General features: G+C 43.4%; 1 protein-coding gene across 2 annotated transcripts in view; it reads left to right on the top strand.

Moving 5' to 3' along the window:
• Nucleotides 1-16,242, top strand: part of LOC309560361 (distal membrane-arm assembly complex protein 2-like) — a 45,535-nt gene extending 29,293 nt beyond the window's left edge. The window contains exon 7 of one of the 2 annotated variants that reach the window (XM_082263989.1): nucleotides 14,994-15,129. Coding sequence is in view for 1 of the 2 variants with exons in the window: in XM_082263988.1 (XP_082120114.1) it covers nucleotides 15,003-16,196 (1,194 nt within the window). In the remaining variant the exon portion in view is untranslated. Of the gene's footprint in view, nucleotides 1-14,993 lie in introns of both variants that reach the window. The other variant, XM_082263988.1, reaches the window with a different exon arrangement.
• Nucleotides 16,243-20,299: the final 4,057 nt, after the last annotated feature.

Below are 20,299 nucleotides of genomic sequence, written 5' to 3' on the forward strand. Positions count from 1 at the left end.
TCTTTTCTGTAATCCTAACACTTATTTGCCCTAATCATAAATTCTTTCCTAAAATCCTAACACGATCCCTCCCTATAATAATCCTGACACTAACCATTCATGTATTCTTAACACTATCCCTACTTGTTTTCATAACACTATCTCTCTCTATAACCCTAACACTATTCTTCCTTGTAATCCTAACACTAGCCCTCTTTGTATTTCTTATACTACCCCTCTCTGTGACCCTAACACCAACTGTCTGTATCCCTAACACTTTTTCTCCCTGTAATGCTAATACTTACCCTCCCTTTAATCATAACACTATTCCCCTTTGTAATCCTAACCATAGCCCTTTCTGTATTTATAATACTAACCCACCCTGTTCTAACACTAAAGCAGGCCATACACAGAGCTAATTTTCTTCCTGTAACCACGGGTTGCACGAAAGGAAATTTCTTAAGTTCCCCCATCAACACAGACTATGACAGGGGAATCCCTCCCCCCGAGCCATTGTATTCCTTCCAGTGGGAGGCGAGAGAAGACAGTGAATATTGCTTGCAGCTATACCAGTTAATCAATCAATCAACTTAGTGCATTCAGCCTGTTCATATATGATTTGAATCTTAGCCATCTATGGCCAGCCTAACTCTCCCTGTAATCCTAACACCAGCCCTCATTAACTAATTTTCCCCAATCATTTTCCAGGACAGCACATGAGAGAGAGAGAGAGAAGCTGTCATAACAACCTGGAGGAGTTGCATGTTTGGCCTTTTCTTAGCTAGGTTTAACTTTTGTTAGTATCCTTGTTGTGGGACCTTAGTTTCCACCCTGTCACCTTCTCAGTTTTCCCCAAGCTCTCTTCTACGCCTGAGCAGAAGAAACTCTCCACTGTGCTCAAAGTGGACCTGAGAACTGAGCGATCGGCTTTGGACCAGGCCTCCTATATGAATGTCAGTATCTGTGACTCTGTATTTGTAATATATCTAATGGTCTGCTTTGTGGCATATGCCTCATTTGCGTACATGGTTCCAGGCATCTAACATTTGAGGGATGGTGACACAAAAACATCTTTCTCAGTAAAGCCTGTAACCAAAAAAAGTAAGTTGTCCCTATTATATTTTATTGTATTTATGTAGTTCTTTCTACAGTGGAGGACTTTTGCATGTAATAGCACAATACTCGAAGCCATGCTGAATAAAACACTAGGCTGTGTAGGTTCAGACTTGTGCCCGGGCACACCTGAGCTCATCCCTACTGCACTGACAGACAGGACCTTTATGTGTTACTCGTCCTGCAGCATATGTTCATGTGTGGCGTTAAGGGTAGTATTGCGGCTTGTAGATGCAGTATAATGACTTGCTATCTCTACCATTATAAATGACATGATCTGTTACAGTAATATTCTTTACAAAAGTCAATACATGTATTTTACATGGCCTTCATGACAGAATATTGTGTCGAAATTCAGTGTGAAAGTTTATTCTGTTGCTGTTACAAGTACAGTCTCCTAAAGTAGCGATTTGCATAACTTAAAGTAGAACTATAAGCAAAACTTTATTGTTCATTTTGGATAGAGTAAGGGAGGGTTATATATTCAGATTTTTTGTGCCATCGGGGGCCCTATACGGAGACTTCCCTTCCCTTCACTTTCTGTCCCATAGCCAAACAGGAAGTGAGAGGAAAAGTCTGCAAATTACGGGAATTCCTTGAGAACCCCCAGGTCACCAGAACTAGTGTCCCCATTGGAATATTTCCCCTTTTCTGGGGACAACCCAAAATTTGGGATTTTGTTTTTACTTTCAATGATAATGGTAAACAGGACAAGAAGAGAGGGTAAATCTCCCCAATGGGGGCACAGATGGCAATAAAAACTGACAGGCATTCTAAGCCCTCTCCACTCTATCCAAAACTAAAAATAAAAAGTTTTGCGTTTAGTTATACTTTAATTTGCATCAGTATCACAATATTCCCCATGGTGCTGGAGTGGAGTCAGACTTCTAAAATCCAGCAGGGCACATGACATTTGTAAAATAGTCATGTTCGTTATTTATCCAGCTTCTTTCTGCTTAGTAGTGCATATCATTGCAGGTGTACTGGGAGCTTTGGATATACAGAGCACTTATATAGCTGCTATATCAGCAGTCATATGTGGGGGAAGTGAAAAGTAAGGGTGTGTGTGTATTTTGGGTATGTATCACATTGGGGGCAGAGATCACCTAGCTAAATACAAGAACCTACTTTTTTGATTGTCTATAGGCATTGCTCTTATGCAGATTATCATGTAGGATGTGGGTTATCACTGTATCTGCCTGGGGGAGAGAGATTATTATTATTATTACTATTAATATTATTACAGGTACTTCTATAGCGTCGTCAATTTACGCAGCGCTAATGCTTCACATATATCATACATTCACGCGAGTCCCTGCCCTCAAGGAGATTACAATCTAAGGTCCGAAACTCGCATTCATAAATACAGGGGCCAATTTAGACAGGAGCCAATTAACCTACCAGCATGTTTTTGGAGTGTGGAAGGAAACCGGAGTACCTGAAGGAAACCCGCACAGATAGAACATGCAAACTCCAGGCAGGTAGTGCCATGGTTTGGATGTGAACCGAACCAGTACTGCTAGACAGAATTGCTAACCATTTAGCCACTGTGCTGCAAATTTATATGCAAATACAAGAATAATAATCTGATTGTCCTTATATATCGCTCTAATGCAGTTTATTATTATTAACATTGGTATACCAAAGCTGCAAATTATTGCTCTGTATGTCCAATAGTTACATTCTTATGCTAACCTGTCTGCTAGGAAAAAACATGAAAGTCCCAAAATTCCTTTCCCTGGAGGAAAAGATGGTAGCCAGCCCCTAGGCACGTTCCAAATTCCTAAACTTTCCTGATATAGGTTTTCTTGCCTTTCCTATTACTTCCTGTAGTGACGCAGTAGTCCACATTAGGGGAGAAAGCAAGGATTAATCTTAAAGTATTACTAAACCTACAACAGTAAAATCAGTCTGTATATGCAGTAAAGTGTGCTTGTTATACTCAATGTGGAACCTAAGGGGTTAATCCTCAACAATGTCTAAAAAGGCTGTTTGATCCTGTCTTCTGTGATTCCCCCCCCCCCTTCTTCCACTGTCCCCAATTAATCTCCTGATAAGAAAGAGGCGTTAGAGTCACTCTGTACATGCTCAGTTTGGTGTGTATTGCTAGATAGGTTTTTTTTTTTTTTTTCTCGGGAGGGTGCATGTGATCAGCACATGAACAATCCACACTGTCCAGACAGTATAGATCTGCCCTATATTTGGTATTGTATTGTGCTGTCATGTTATTCCATTAGTTATTTTTGATTCTTGCCTATAGCAAGCCATACATTAAAGAGGAGCTCCAGGCTCCTGTGTGAAAAAATAAGTTGGCAGCTCCAAAAACTGTAGCTGCTGACTTTTAATAAAAACACTCACCTGTCCCATGATGTGCTCACCCCAGTAATTCTGACATCTCGTCTTCTGTCTTCAGCACCGGCATTATAAGTGTAGGCACCCAGCTTTGACAGCTTGTAGCTTCACAGCCAGATGCCCACATGCGCGAGTCGCGCTGCACATTGTGAATTGTCCCATAGTCTTGTGGGACCTGTCACCTGTCTCAGAAAACTGGGGGGGGGGGGGGCGTTGTTGAAGAACTTACGCTTCCAGTCGCCTAAGCGATCAGAGTGGATGTGGGAGCTGATACCTGTCAAAATCGGGTACCCACTCCCCCTTCCCCAAAAGTGCAATTTCTGAAAGAAGAGGGGGAGGAAGCAATGAAATGGAACTTCCCCTTTTGGGTGGAGCAATTTTTTTTATTTTTCCTGCAACCATGGAAAGAAAGTTGCTTGATTTCCCCATCAACACAGTCAGTATTGATGGGGTAATCCCTCCCTCAGGAACTTCTGTATTTTGAGAGCGGGAGGTTTACCAGCCATCAGAATACAATGATGTATTGTTGAGTACCTGTGTATTGTTGAGTAGTATTGAGTGCCTGTGTATTCTTGAGTAGTATTGAGTAACTGAGTATTGTTGAGTACCTGTGTATTGTTGAATAGTATTGAGTAACTGAGTATTATTGAGTACTGGGTCTTGTTGAGTAACGGAGTAGTGTTGAGTATCTGAGTATTGTTGAAGTATTGTGAGTAATTGAGTATCGTTGATTACGTGTGTATTATTGAGTACCTGTGTATTGTTGAGTACTGTGGCTTAACTGAGTAGTGTTAAGTGTGGAATACTGTTGAGTAACTGTGTGTGACTGAGGAGTAACCGTGTGCTGAGAAATTCAAGTCAGGTAGCTAGTTAACAGTTAATCAGATTTAAATTCCCAATCCTCATTAAATTAGTGGGTACGATGCCCGGCAGGTGTGGAGATGCGACTCGGTGCACATCTTGTGGCATGTATGCGTTTCTCGATCATGGGATTGAGGGCGAATACAGCTGAGCAAAATGTAAGCACATTGCTTCCCTGGAAGCTCAGCTCCTGATCTAGGGAAAACTGTAGAAGAAACACAGGCGCCACTCTAAGTGCAGTATAAGGATTTATTCATATCAAACCATATAAAAAGGTACTCGCAAAGGGAAATGCAAATAGGCATGGGAAAATCCATGGTGGTGTAAAAAGCCCATCATTCCGGTAAAATGTTCAGGATGGCTCGAGCGGTCACAATCTTCAGGACATAGCTCGGTGAAAAACGACACTTCCTGGTTATTGGGGACACACTCGGAGCTCTCCCGCCATCACTTCCGGGTGTGATGTAATGGCGCAGGCGACGCGTTCTCGGAGCATGCACTCCTTCCTAGTATTGGCCTGAGGAAGGAACGCATGCTCCGAGAACGCGTCGCCTGCTAGGGAGGTGGTGGAATCCCTACGGGTAGAGCTTCAAAGGGAAGATACTAAGGGGAAAGTAATATTGGGCGTATGCTATAGGCCCACCCAACCAGAGGGAGGAGGGGGAGGTGGACCTCCTATCACAGCTTGGAATGGCAACAAGGATGGAAAATGTCATTATAATGATAATGGGGGATTTAATTATCCAAATATAGACTGGGCAGAAGGAACCGTACATTAGTCTAAGGCTCGCCATTTCCTAAATGTTTTCCAGGACAACTTCATAGGTCATATGATGAATGCACCAATGAGAAACAATGCGTTACTAGACCTACTAGATGTGACTAATACAGACCTGATTGCGGATGTAGAAATAAAGGGTAACTTTGGAAACAGTGACCATAGGTCAATTAGTTTCAGTATAAATCACAAAAATGGGAAACATAAGGGTAATACACAGACACAGAACTTCAAAAGAGCCAATTTCCCTAAACTGTCCTCTATGCTGGATGGTACAAAGAACACTGGGGAAAAATGGGAGTGCTTTAAGAACATACTTTACAAAACTTTTTGGCCAGTGCATTCTGACAGGGAATACGTTTCACAGAGCTAAAATAAACCCTGGGTGGCTAAATTCCAACGTAAAAAGGCATAAAAAAAGAAAAGGCCTTCAAGAAATACAAAGCAGGGGGGTCATTGGCAGCATTCCAGCACTACAAAAAATGCAATAAGAAATGTAAGAGCGCAATCAAGGCAGCTAAGATAGAACACGAAAGGCATATAGCAGAAGAGAGTAAGAAAAACCCCAAGAAATTCTTTAGGTATATAAATAGTAAGAAAGGGATGCCATAGCATATTGGCCCCAAAAAAGGATTATGAAGGGAATTTGGCTATAAAGGACAGAGTGAAGGCAGATGTTCTAAATAAATTCTCCTCAATATTTACAAAAAAATTGAGGGGATACAGTAACCTAGACTGTTATGTTAAAGTTAATAACACGTCACAGGAAGCACCCTCGTGGTTAACAGAAGACAGACTCAGAACTAGACTTAAAGTTAATATAAATAGGTCACCGGACTAGATGGCTTACACCTGAGGGTCCTTAAGGAACTCAGTCAGGTGATAGCCAGACCATTGTTCCTAATTTTTAAAGACAGTCTACTGACGGAAATGGTACCAGCTGATTGGAGAAAAACCAATGTGGCACCACTATTTTAAAAAAGGGCTGAGATAAATCCTTGGGAACTACAGGCCGGTTAGCCTAACATCAATAGTCTGCAAGCTATTGGAGGGGATGATAAGGGACTATATACAAGATTTTAGTAATAAAAACTGTATCATTAGTAGTAACCAGCATGGATTCATGAATCGTTTTTGCTTGACCAATCTATTAATTTTCTATGAAGAAGTGAGCTTCCATCAAGATAAAGGAAGCCTGTGGATGTGGTTTATCTGGACTTTGCAAAGGCATTTGATACAGTTCCCCACAAATGCTTACTGTACAAACTAAGGTACTTGGGAATGGACTTTAGGGTGAGCACCTAGATTGAAAACTGGCTTCAGGGGAGAGTCTATAGGGTGGTGATAAATGGGGATTGGTTGGGTGTGGAAAGTGGGGTCCCCCAAGGATCTGTCCTGGGACCAATCCTGTTTAATTTATTCATAAACAATCTGGAGGATGGGATGACCAGCACAATCTCAGTATTTGAGGACGATACTAAGTTATGCAGGGCAATATCTTCTTCACAGGATGTGGAAACCTTTAAAGAAGACCTGAACAAAATAATGGGGTGGGCAACTACATGGCAAATGAGGTTTAATGTTGAAAAATGTAAAGTAATGCACTTGGGTGTCAGAAATAAGAATGCAAGTTACTCACTAGGGGGGGGGGGGGAACCTCTGGGTGAGTCTAGGATGGAAAAGGACCTGGGGGTACTGGTAGACAACAGGCTTGGCAGTGGCATGCAATGCCAAGCCGCTGCAAGCAAAGCCAACAGATTACTGGGATGCATAAAAAAGCAGATTCACTCCAGAAATAAAGAGATTATTCTCCCACTATACAAGACTCTGGTCCGGCCACATCTGCAGTATGCTGATGGACTGGTGTCTTTTTTTTCAACCTCACTAACTATGTAACTATTGCCGTCTGCTATAGCCGCCAGCAGTGATCAAATGGAAAAAAAAAACAACAGGCTGGTTGCACTGAAGTCGATCGAGGGATTGACTTCAGTACAACCAGCTTTCCCATTCATGAACCAAAATTCAGATGGTTGCTGCTGAACCAGCTGAATACGATCTGTCTATGGCCAGCCTAATACTGATGTGAATAGGTGACCATGCTTTTTTAATTGATTGTGAATGATGTGCTTCCTGTTTTAAAACTGAACTATACTCCCCTTAAATCCAGTGAAGCGCTTTTCCCGGGAACTCCCTGCCAGCTGCTGACCTCGGACGGACAGCTTCCGGGTCTTGATCACTGGCCGCTGTCATTGGCCTGGTCAAGATTATATCCCTCCTGTGCATGTGCAGGAGTTCCGTCAGATTCAGCATTACTGAGTTTGTGCGGTGAGCTGTACTGTACAAGGGCGGACAGGCAGGTAAGTAGCTTTAATGTAGAAGAGACAAAGCATGTCTCTTCTGCATTAAAAATTCTGCCTGTCCACCCATTTTCATTTTGGAGTCTAAAGATCCAATTTTAAGTAGAAGGAGCCTCTCTCAATGTGCTGTCCTTGAAGATTCCTGGAAGTTATCAGGTAACGAACTCTGTTTTTTAAACCTAATTCACCCCATGATCCCATTCTGCAATAAGATACCAAAATCTACCATCTCAGTACAAGCTACCTTTACGTAGTTCGTGGAGCCCATATTCCACCAGGTCCCTACTGGAGTATTTTACTAAATAAAAGTGCATTAAAGAGGAAGTAAACCCTCCTCTGCAACTTTCTACCTACAGGTAAGCCTATATTAAGGCTTACCTATAGGTACTGTAAATATCTCCTAAACATGTACCGTTTAGGAGATATTTACCTTGCATGCAGCCAATGACATCACTGGGGCATGCGCACGAGTGGCCGTTCCTTCAGAGCCCCATGCCGTTACCGTCGGCTCCGGCGCGCATGCCTCATCGCGGCTCCAGCCAATCAGATGGCCGGATGCCGCAAACCTGGAAGAAGGGCGACACAACATGTCCCCCATGAGAGAGGTTTGCGGTCGGCACTTCGGGGCTTCGTTCTTAGGTAAGTATTTCATAATGAGCTAGTATGTGATACATACTAGCTCATTATGTGTTTTTCTTTCAGGTGTTTATTATTAAAAGAAAAAAAATTCTGAGCTTTACGCTTTAACCAGGAAAGCAGGACAAAGCTTGACATTGATTCCTAATTGTAACCACGTAGACAAAGAGCCGGTCTGCTCTTTAGAATGCTAGGGATCATTATTACATTCTTTTCCTCCCACCATGCAAACCTTTTTTCCTAAAAGTTCCTCCCAATTACCCCCTTCCCACCCATGTGTTTTACAGAGCAGGCACTCCTGATTTCAAACTTCAGCTGGTATGCACTTCTTAATATATGAAGAGATCTCTGGGAATTTGGCTGGCTGAATGAAACAAGTATTTTAGAGCGCAATGAATATTTAAATAAGGGCTTTTTTTTATCAATTAGCCTAGAGTTCTTCTTTAGATGTATTAATGTCAAAAGCCCCTTGCGGTCCTGTAGAGGGATAGACCTGTTAACCCATTAGTGTTTTTTGGAGCACGTGTGGTCCTCAGAAATGCTTTCTACATCAGAGGATGTCATATTCTAGAAGATATCGCTTTATAACCACGGTGCTGAATAATTTAGTGCTGCTGAGACTTCTGGGTTATTTCAGATAATAAAGTTATTCCGGAGAGGAGGGAGGAGAAGAGAAGACAGGAGGGGAATGAGGCCGCTGCATCTGCTTCTGTAATCATGTAAACAGGAGGAGGTAGCCGGCAGGGAGTGGCAAAGGAGCCCAGTCACTGAGTTGATGTTGGAATTATATCTAGACTGTCCCTGTAAGGTAAGCCATGCATGTGAATGACAAAGCGAAAGCATAGGAACGCAATTTGTGTATCCCACTCAGTGTTTGCTGCCTGTCACCCAGAGCAGCCAATCTGTTTCTTATCCCAATGGAATTTACTGCTTCAGTGACTACATTAATGCTAATGAACAAATTAAACTAATAAGGGCTGTAAGGCATGCAATCCTTTTTTTTTTTTTTTTTGTTACTGCATTTAAATGTGTTGTACTGCAGTCCGTTTTATTGGTGCATCTGCGATGGAGCTTGCCCGTTACTTGCTTTTCCCAGGAGATGTGCCAGGATGCTGTGATGAACGAGGCGGCTAATTGCCACAAGACAGCATTCAAACCATCCTTTTGATGTCACCCTAAATTGTTTAGCATGACAAGAGACATTGATTGTACTAAAGCTGACTTGCAGTAGGGAAGCAGATAGATTTCATTGCATCGTTTTTTTACTTTAACAAACTTTTCTATAGATTTAAAAGGCTAGAATGTGTCAGTTGAGGGCTGATCTTTTTGAAGATGCTCAGGGAATGCTATTCATACAACTGACTCATGGGGGGGGGGGGGTCACCGATTTGGGAGATTTCTAACAATTGTCAGCCAGGTGGGTATCAGGATTGGTTTTCTGGCTTCTTTTTGAAAGTGGAAAATCTCTTTGGATTATTAGATCACTCAGAACTGAGACTCCAGTTTTTGTTAGATGCAGGTAAGTTCATTCATCCAATAGAGCAAACACTTCACTACTCTGATCGAACCTCCACTAATGCAAAGAGTCACTCTAAGCAAGCTCATTTTAACCTGCCAAATGTAAAGAGAACCTGTCAACAGACCATTAATTTCAACAACCGTTTTCGCAAAGAATTATTTGTGCATTTAATGTATTTTATGCGGGTTATTTACCTGTAAATTTATCCTGAGGCTGCTGCTGGGTGCTGTCATCTTAGATTTGATGTCAGTGGACTCTGGACTCAGCTCTCACTCAAGTATTCCCCTTCATCCCTCCCCAGCTGCTACTTAAAAGGTCAAGCTAGCCATAGATCGTTAGTTTCAGCCAGCTGACTGAACAAAAACAAAAACCAAACAAACAGATTCATTTTTTATTTCCTTTAATCAGTGGGTTGACTGAAAAAAGACCAGATTCCCCCATCCACACTTTTGAGATGGATGGAGGAATCCGCCGCTTAGTTAATGTATTTTGACAGATGGGAGACTTCCACACTGTTAGAATACACTGATCGATTGGGAAAAATCAGACAGGCTGGTTGTGCAGAAGTCGATCTACCAATTGACTTCTGTACAACCAGCCTGTCCATGCATGGATCGAAATTCAGCTGTTCCCTGCTGAACTGGCCGATATTCGATCCGTATAATGCCTCCTTAACCACTTGCCACCCAAGCCAATTCTGGCATTTCTCTCCTATATGTCAAAATCATTTTCTCTTTCGTTCACTGACAGACACAGCTCCATGTCTTCTAGACCATTTTTATGCTGCTCTCTCTAGGAGTAGGACTAGGCGGAATCCTTTTTTGGTTACGCCCCAGAGACAGTCCCAGAGGGTATACCATCACTTCCTGCTATAGGACTTCAGTTTTTTCAGTCTAACCAGGAGTACGGACCTGACTCTGCTGGGATCTTGGCACGTTTTTCCCTTTTAACTACGGTGAACTACAATCAAGAGCCGGACTGGATATTCTAGATCCTTATGGTCTTCCCAGTCTGGCATGCGAGCGCGACCCAACTATTAGCTCCACGCTAGGTTGGCCATGACATAGTTCTGGCCGGCGAGTGAAACGCCTAGCGGGGTCACATAGCCTTGTTCATGATTAGAGTCGCAGCGTACCTCAGGCCGCAGCACCCCCATTCCAAGATGGTGCAGTGGACTGCTGGGAGCAGCCCCCGCCTGGTGCCCTGGTGTAGTGATTAGTGTCCCCACTCCTTTCTTACGGAATTGCTGGGGTGGTCGCAGGCCCTCCCTGGGGATAGCAGGCCCCCCTTTTGTGTCCTCCCTCCCCCTCATATTTTTTCCCCCATCTCCACAGCGGGGTTCCCCCTGTGTAGGTTGCTCTCACCTGCCCCCTGTATTGGGCCGGAGAGTGGTGGGTTGGTGCCGCTGTCAGCCCCCCTTTTTTGGGGGTGCCTGTACCTAGGTGCTGCGAGGGGGGTGGGTCCCCTCCTGGTGTATGACCTTTTCCCTGGGGTCCCGTGCAGCACCGCCATTTTGCTGTGGATTCTGTATTCCCGGCTTTGGCGGCCATGTTTGTGTAATCCAGCGGACTTGTTTTTGGTTTCCCCATGAAGAAAAACGTCGGCCATTTTCTTGTAGTCTGAGTGCGGTGATGTGCTGCGGGGGCCTCTAGTGTCTGTGTCGGCTCTTCCTCTTCCTTTTTTTTATTGCACATGGCAGGCTGTTTGGCACTCTCCAGCTCTGGGTGGTGGATCTCTGGGGGTATACGATCCTTCCTCTGCTTTATACAGCGCCGCGGGGGTGCTGATCCTTGTAGTGCTCCAGCGGGGGGGTGTCGTTTTTTTTTTTTTTTTTTTTTTGCAAAAAAACAACTTTTTTTCTCGTTTGTGCACGGCGTGGCTCCGATTAACCCTCTGTGTACAATGGGGCCTCTGGAGCATGTATCACCACCTGACCCACTCCTGGAAGCTGCGGGACCCTCTGTCTCAGTCTACCCTGGCAGCCCTGCAGTCACTTGTATCCAAAGGAGATATGGCCCTGCAAACGAGGCCTAACAAGAAGCGCCCCCAGCCTTCACCTGTATCCTCTGCCTCCTCAGAGTCGTGGATTTGGCCGCCACAGATGAGATTTAGCCCACTGGGTATGTGTCCACGCACTCTGAGTGTTCTAATATAGCTGAGTTATTGTGCCGGTTCCAGAGTCAGAACGTTTTCAAGAATTTTATTTAAATCGGTTTACAGTTTCCAGGAAGGAAGGCAAGGTTCATCCGATCTTGGATCTCAAATCTCTGAACCACTTTGTGCGGGTTCAGAAATTTCGGATAGAGTCCATCCACACTGTATTAGCTTTCCTTCATCAAGGGGATCTTCTGGCTTATATCGATCTCAAGGACGCTGACCTTCATATTCCAATATATGTCGGGCATCAGCATTTTCTTTGTTTTGCCTTGGACGAGGAGCACTCTCAATTAGTGGCGTTACCTTTTGGTCTCGCCTCAGCTCCTCGGGTGTTCACAAAGGTTTTGGCCCCAGTTCTGGCCTTGCTAAAACAGAAGGGAATCATGGTACTGGGTTTCCTGGACGATCTGCTTCTGCGTGCAGAGTCTTCCTCAGCTCTAGAAGCCGTCTTGGACATTACTGTGCGAACTCTACAGGAGTTCGGATGGACACTAAATTTTCTGACGCTAGATTTAGCATTAGCCCGGGTGTTTCTTCCTCAGGCAAAACTTCTGAAGATACAGGATGCGGTTCTGCTCCTGTGGTCCAACCCTCGGTCATAGCTCAGGACTTGCATGCAAGTGCTGGGTCTAAAGGTTTCCACCTTTTGAGGCGGGTGCCATTTGCGCAGTTCCATACCAGACCCCTACAAAGGGAGATCCTGTTCAAATTGAACAAGGATCCGCTGTCTTTGGACAATTTGATCCTGTTGAGTCTGGGTTCAAGGTCTCTGCCATGGTGGCTCTGCCCCCGGCACTTGGAAAATCCTTTCTTCCCCTGTATTGGACTGTGATCACCACAGATGCCAGTCTGTCCTGTTGGGGAGGTCTCTTGGGAGTGTACTCGGCCCAAGGTGTTTGGACTCGAAGAGTCTAGGCTGCCGATCAACATCCTGGAGATTCGGGCGATCAGAATTTGTCTGTCTATCTCAATGGACGGATTGCTTGCAGGGACACCTTGTGCGGATACAATCGGACAATGGTATAGATGTGGCATATGTCAATAATCAAAGAGTGCCTTGGCAGCCTGGGAAGTGGCCGGTATCTAGAGGTGGGCAGAACTATATGTTCCGGCCCTCTCTGCTGTGCACAATCTGGGAGTAGAGAATGGGCAAGCGGACTATCTTAGTCAGTAGATGTTGGATCCGGGAGAATGGTCTTCCCCCGGAGGTGTTTCATCAACTGTGCCTTCGGTGGGGGACCTCCAATGTGGACCTGCCGGCCTCCCGTCTCAACAGGAAGGTGTAGAGGTTCATGTCAAGGTCTCGGGATCCTCTGGCTGACTGGCTGGTGGTGCACTTTTGGAGTTGCTGCATGTCCATGCCAGAAAACCTGGTGCTGAAGGCCAGAGGGCTGTTGGAGTCGGTGAAAGCTAGGAAATCTCATTCCAGGAAGGTTTATCATCGAGTTTGGAAGGCGTACATCACTTGGTGTGAGTCTCGCAGGGGTTTCTCCCCATTCCTTTTCTGTGTCCCGCCTGTTGGAGTTTTTACAACTAGGTGTAGAACAACGTTTGGCTCTGGGCACCATCAAGGACCAGATTTCCGCTTTGGCCATATTTTTCCAAAGGCTGTTGGTGGCCAAGTCCTTGGTTCACACTTTTTGTGCAGGGAGTTCGCCATCTAGCTCCGCCGGTGAGATCCCTGGTGCCTCCGTGGTACCTCAATTTGGTACTGTTGGTGCTTCAAGAACTTCCTCTGCTCACTCTGTCGCAGAAGGTGGCCTTCTTAGTTGCTATTACTTCCGCGTGTAGGGTGTCTGATTTGGCTGCATTGTCCTGTCGGTCACCATACCTGGTGATTCATAGGGACAAAGTGGTGTTATAACCCTGTCAGGCATTCCTTACTAAGGTTGTCTCGGTGTTTCAGTTGAATGAAGATATTGTGTTACCATCCTTATGTCCTAAGCCAAAACATCCTAAGGAAACTGAACAGATTCGAAGATCAGATTCTTTGTTTGTTCTTACGGATGGACCTTGTAAGGGGCAGGCTGCATCTTCTGCCACCATTTTCAAGTGGATCAGGCAGACGGTGGTGCAGGCCTATTCCATTAAGGGTCAGGTTCCTGCTTTTCCTGTTAAAGCGCATTCTATGAGGGCGCTTAGTTCCTCCTGGGCCTTCGGTCATCAGACGTTAGTGGTTCAGGTGTGCAAGGCGGCTATGTGAACGTCTGTACACACATTCACAAAGTTTTATAAGGTGGATGTACTTGCATCTTCGGATGCACCTTTTGGCAGCAAAGTTTGCCAGGCTGCGGTTGTGGAGGCTTCCGCTTCTTGTGGGTGTAATTTTCTTTTTTTTCCTGGCGGTGAGCTCCAGTTGTTACTAGTTGAGCTCCTGTTTTTACCTGGATGGCTGTGTTTTAGCCTTGTTGGGGCTGTGTTTTTCCCACCCCTCATATTAATATTGCTTTGGGACATCCCAATGGTCTAGAAAACATGGAGCTGTGTCTGTCAGTGAACAAAAGAGAAAACTGGATTTTTGTCTTACCGTAAAATCCTTTTTGCTGAGGACACAGCACCCACCCCTCTGTTGGGTTGAGTTATGTGTTCTGACACTGTTTGTTACAAACTGAAGTCCTATAGCAGGAAGTGATGGTATACCCTCTGGGACTGGATGGATGGATGGATGGATGGATAGATTTAAAAAAAAAAACTATTGAAAATCAGTGTTTGAGTTAGTATTCTGGTAAAGATCAGGGTCAGTATATTTTTTATACCACGGGCACATATGTGATATTGCTGCAATCATCAGGAGCAGGAGAATTCATGGATTGTTTTTTGGTGGTAAGTTATGGTAATAGTAAGAAGTATACAGGTAAATGTTTTTAAAAAAAAATGATATATATAATTTTTTTTTTATTATTTTTGGACAGTTTTCTTTTAATAATAGAAAAAAAAGAAAGAATATATCTGTTACCAATTACTACTAAAAGAAAGCCCACTTTGTCCTAAAAAAAATCAAGGTATAATACACTTGGAAGTAGTTGTGATATGTACGGTTTTACTAACAAAGTTGCAAAATTGTGTTCAGGCAGTAATGTTAATTTTACCCTTCGTCAGGAAGGGGTTAATATGCTGAATTTAAGAAGTTGTTCTGGGAAACACTTTTCCTATTCTGTATGTCCTGAGATGACACTGTGAAGGTAGAATTGCCATTTGATTTTTTCTAAACCTATATATGTGTTGTTTCCATTTCATCCAGCCACCAACTATGGTGAGATTCCGGAAGTTCAGCATCTCACTCATCGCTCTTTTCATGTTGGTTGCCCTCAAGATCTACATAGACTTGACTTTTAATCCTCCCCATCTCCCTGAGACACCGTCTGTTTCTCCAGAACCCTTCAGAAGTCCTGTGGTTCAGCTGGACTCTTTACAAGGTGATGAAGAGCTGTCCATGGCGACCCTTCATAACCTAGCACAGAAACTGCGGAAAGCTGTAATACGATCAGAAGCTTATTGGAATGCTGAGCAATTGCAGCTGCTGGACTTAAAAAGCCCAATGGCATGGACATGCAGCAACTCCACAAGTGCACCACAAGCCAAAGTAACGGAACTGTATCCAGATCTCTTACAGAGCTTTCTAGCTCACAGTCGATGCCGAGATCACAGAATGATTATTAACCAGCCAAAAAAATGTTCACTCAACAATACTTTTCTTCTTTTGGCCATCAAGTCTTCTCCACAGAATTTTGCTCAACGACAAGCAGTAAGGAACAGCTGGGGAGGAGAGCGGGATTATGGGGGAAAGAATGTTAAGTTAGTGTTTCTCTTGGGCACGATACAGGTGCCTGACCTCTCTCCTCTGCTGGCGTATGAGAACAGTCGTTCCTTTGACCTTCTCCAGTGGGATTTTGTGGACACTTTTTTCAACCTGACTTTGAAAGATCAGCTTTTTTTAGGATGGGCAAATAAACATTGTGCTAGAGCTAAATATATCCTTAAGGGGGATGATGACGTGTTTGCTCGAATTCCCAATATTGTGCGAGTCTTGTCACTATTAGATGGCCAGCGGCATCACTCACTCTATATGGGACATGTGGTCAAGGCAGCAAGGCCTTACAGAGACACTCATAGCAAGTACTATATCCCTCCATCTTTCTATGCTGGATTTTACCCACCCTATGCTGGGGGAGGAGGGTATGTTTTTTCGGGTAGGTTAATCCCATGGCTTTACCTGGTGTCACGTTTTGTTGCACCTTTCCCAATCGATGATGTATACACTGGAATGTGTTTCATGGCACTGGGGGTACATCCCGTTGGGCATCCTGGATTTAAGACCTTCAACATACCAAAGGAGGAAAAGACCAGCTGCTCTGAAAAGAACCTCCTCCTTGTACATCGAAAGAGCCCCCAGGAGATGCTAAAGATGTGGGGTCAACAAAATGAAAAGACGCAGCAGTGTTAATAATGATGTTTGAATGTATTGTGAACATAAATTATCTTTATTCCTAGACCTTTTATTTGGCAACTTCTGTTAACAAAGCCGTCTGCTTCTTAGTGTTTTTTTCAGTGGGAGGATACAACTTACCCCTTTGAAAGAAACCCGTACAAAGAGATATGTAGCTTCCATTGCTGTCCTGCTTCTAAAACTGTTCATAACCTGGTTCTCTTTGGCTTGAATTCTTTAAATTAGAACTATAGGCAAAACCTTTCTTTTTTTTCATTTTGGATAGAGTAAAGAAGGGAGATATCCCCTGTAAGGTTTATTTTGGCCCCCTTTTGTCCCAATGGAGAGATTTACCCTAACTTCCTGTTCCATAACCAAAACAGGAAGTGACAGGAAATTCCTGCAAATTAAGGGAATCTCTTGGGGACCCCCAGGTCACCAGAACTAGTTTTCCCATTGAAAGATTTCCCCTCTATTACTTTCCTGGACAACCCAACATGTGGGATTTACTTTCAATGATAATGGTAAACAGGACAAATAGAGAGGGTGAATCTCCCCAATGGGGGACACAGACAGCAATAAAAACTGACAGGTGTTCTAATCCCTCTCCCCTCTATCCAATACTAAAAAAAAAAGTTTTGCCTTGAGCCCCTTTTCACACCGGGTTTGACTTGACATGACAAGTCGCATCCTATTTGCCACTAATGAACCATTCACTTTTAAAAAGGTTCCTGTGCTATATTTGTGCAATTTCATGTGCGACTTGCATTGACATGTGTATGACATCACACAGATGTCAGCAAACCACACATGAAGTTGCACTGATCAACAGCTTTGAAATTGTGTTTAAGTAGCGTGACTTCAAAGCTGCACCCAGTGTGAACCAGGGCAGAGTTATACTTTTAAGTCACTGCCCTGCAACAATGAAGCAAGACTGGTCACAATAAAGGATTGCCTTTTGTAACATGTTACACCCATATTTAGCGTGTAACATGTTACAGATGCACCGACCCCGTTCTGACAGCTGGCGGGGGATCTTCTCCCCCATGTTAGCTGTCACAATCTGCATCAACTGTTGTGTGAATGGGAAAACTTCAAGGTTCGACAGCCTTTGTGGCTGTCTGTTTGTAGTTCTCAATGGATTCTTGAAGTTCACGAAGTCTTCCTGCCACAATGTAACTGCCTGGACGTATCTGTGGTACAGGCAGACAGTCTGCAGGACCGTAGCATTACACCCATGATCTGCTGATTGTGGATGCAATGCTTTACAGATCCATTACAAAAAAAAAAGCATGTTTATTTACCTGCAAAAAAATGTGCATTATTATTTTCTTTGTGAAGGCAAACATCCTTTAGAGTGGTGGTAAACTTAGGGGGTCTTTTCCCTTGCAAGGCAAAGTTATAATGTGCTAGTATGCACCACTAATAGGGCTTCTATCTTCACACAGTCTTCCTTCCAGGTCCACGGCTCCAGTCCTTTAAATGGCCAAGCCGCAATGACATCACTCCCAAGCACATGCAGCACAACATCAATGTTTACGGCACAGGGCTCTAAAGGAACAGCCACAGGTATGCCGTTAGAGCGCATGTATCGGTGACGTCACGGGCACAAGTGAATATCTCCTAAACAGTGCACGTTTAGGAGATATTTACAGTACCTACAGGTAAGCTTCGTTATAGGCTTTCCTCTAGGTAAAACATAATCAAAGGCCTTTACTACCACTTTAGGGTTGGATATGCATGTGTTATTTGTTCCAGGTCAATGGCTTGGAATGGATTAAAGCCGCTAGATCTGGACGATGATCAGGTAAGGAGCATTTTCAGAAGTCAGAAATGATCGCCTATTCTCAGCACAGGATTCTTTTAACACGTGGACTATTTTTTTTTTTTTTTTTTAAAGGCACCCTTTATTCAAATTAAGTAAGAGTTTTTGTTGTCAATAGTGAGCAACAAATCTGCTGTTGGCCAAATGCAAATTTCCTTCATCCACTTGGAAATAAAACTAGCCAAAGACATTTGATTTTGCTTGGCTGACTGCTAAGCAACCTTTTCACCTCCAAACGTCCTATGTACATCCATGCTTATATCACACAATTGTGTGCTAATTTCCGTGGAGGCAACAGGCGAATAGAGGTCAGACCAACCAATACTAGCCTTTTCTCAAGGGAAGCAATAGGGACGGACCTCGAAAACCCTAACCAAGCTAATCATTTGTTCTCTTTAAAGCAATCCATAGGAGGCATTTGCTGAAACCAAAAGGGGTGTGTATCACCCAGAATTTTTACATTTTCTAATTGGATTCAGTCAGAAAATTGTGTGAATCCTTGGTGATAGTTGCGTGAAAATAAATGAACCCCAACATATATCTCTGGCAAAACCCGTTTTCTGTAGTGTAGAATGGCTAGAAGTAAAGAGGGGAGGTAAAGATGGCGCTGCCTTATATAATGTACAAAGTGCAAATGGCCAAGACAACCGCGGGTCATTAGGTAGAGGAGCTGGAACCAGTACACCCAAGTGAGCCAGTAAGCAGATCAGAGGAGGAGGAGGAGGATATAGAGGGCTCAAGGTACCGGTAGTTTATATTTAAGGCTCCCTACCCCTGCAGGTTTTGCAGCTTTGCGATGAGTGTGGATCTGAGGGGGGAGCACGAGTGGAATTTACCCACCTTTCACTTATGATTATCAAAGCATCAGTCACTTTGGATTGAAGATATATGTTTATGTTTATGTTTATGAACTTTTTCTTTATATATTGTTGAAGTTTTGGCTCTTTGGAGTTTGTTTCACATTAAGCACTTTAAAAGCACTTATCAAAGTTAGTGAGGTTGAAAAAAGACATCAGTCCATCCAGTTCAACCTATGATTTATGTGTGTTTGCTGTTAACCGTACATCGTATACCCCTGTATGTTGCGGTCTTTAAGGTGCCCATCTAATAGTTTTTTGAAACTATCGATGCTCCCCGCTGATACCACTGCTTGTTGAAGAGAATTCCACATCCTTACCGCTCTGACTCTTTACGCAGTTTAAGGTTAAACCGCTTTTCTTCTAGTTTTAGTGAGTGGCCCCGTCATACATCATATATTTGGATTGTGGACTATATAATATTTTTAAACGATTGCTGTGGACTGATTAATTACAATTTTATAGCACTTTTTTATGCACAAATTTGCACTGATTGATTGTTCATATAAAGGTGTAGTTTTCAGTTATTGATATTTGTTTATAGGGACACCACAACTTGTCTGTATATTTACACAGATAGCACATTCATGTACATTTATAATTTTGGGTTTACCAGCACATTTATATTTTTATATAGTATTTAAAAGGACAGTACACGGTACTTGCACTCATTTTCACAATGCACATTAAAAGGTAGCGCCATCTTTACCTCCCCCTCTTTGCTTCTACTTCTGATATCCCACCTAGGTGGGATTTTGAGGTACGCAGCAGCCTTTCACCTACTAGCACAGAGTGGAATCCCAGAGTACTTATTTTAGAAGGGGTAGAAACCAAGTTTTGGTTTTATTCACCCTCCTTATCTGCCATTGTGACTATTTTCAACAGGACAGAAAGTGATGGGAAAAGCAAAATTTTTATAGTTGTCACCAGAATAGGAGATAAGAAGGAATATTTCAATGGCCACACATCTTCTGCTGACAGCTGTCTAAGGGCTTGTACATACGGGCTGGTAAAAGCAGGCGGCTGTGCCACAATTTTATCCCCCAGCCCCCCACCCAGAGAAGGGCTTACAGCTGCTTATGACTGTACACATTCCGCAGCAGAAATGATGCAATATTTACAGGGTTAAAACAGGTGGTGAGGAGGTGACCTATCACTTTCTCACAGCCTAATAAATGCCTCTGAAAAGTGATCCACCATAGATCCTTTGCAGTGGGTTGGTAAGGGCTGCTGCACATATAAACGAGCCCTTAGAGGAGGTTTTGCTTTACCTAGAAGAGATATCTACTCACATCTTGTTATGTATCTAAGTGAAGGGAAAAACTTAACAGGTTTTTACTATTCCCTACTTTTTTTTTTTCAAATGTGAATTAAACTTTTGGCTAGAGATAACTTACAAAGAATCTCATGTCTATGACTGCATCAAGACCTACTCTCCC

This window comes from Pelophylax lessonae, assembly GCF_965119305.1.
Source record: "Pelophylax lessonae genome assembly, chromosome: 7".
NCBI lineage: Eukaryota > Metazoa > Chordata > Amphibia > Anura > Ranidae > Pelophylax > Pelophylax lessonae.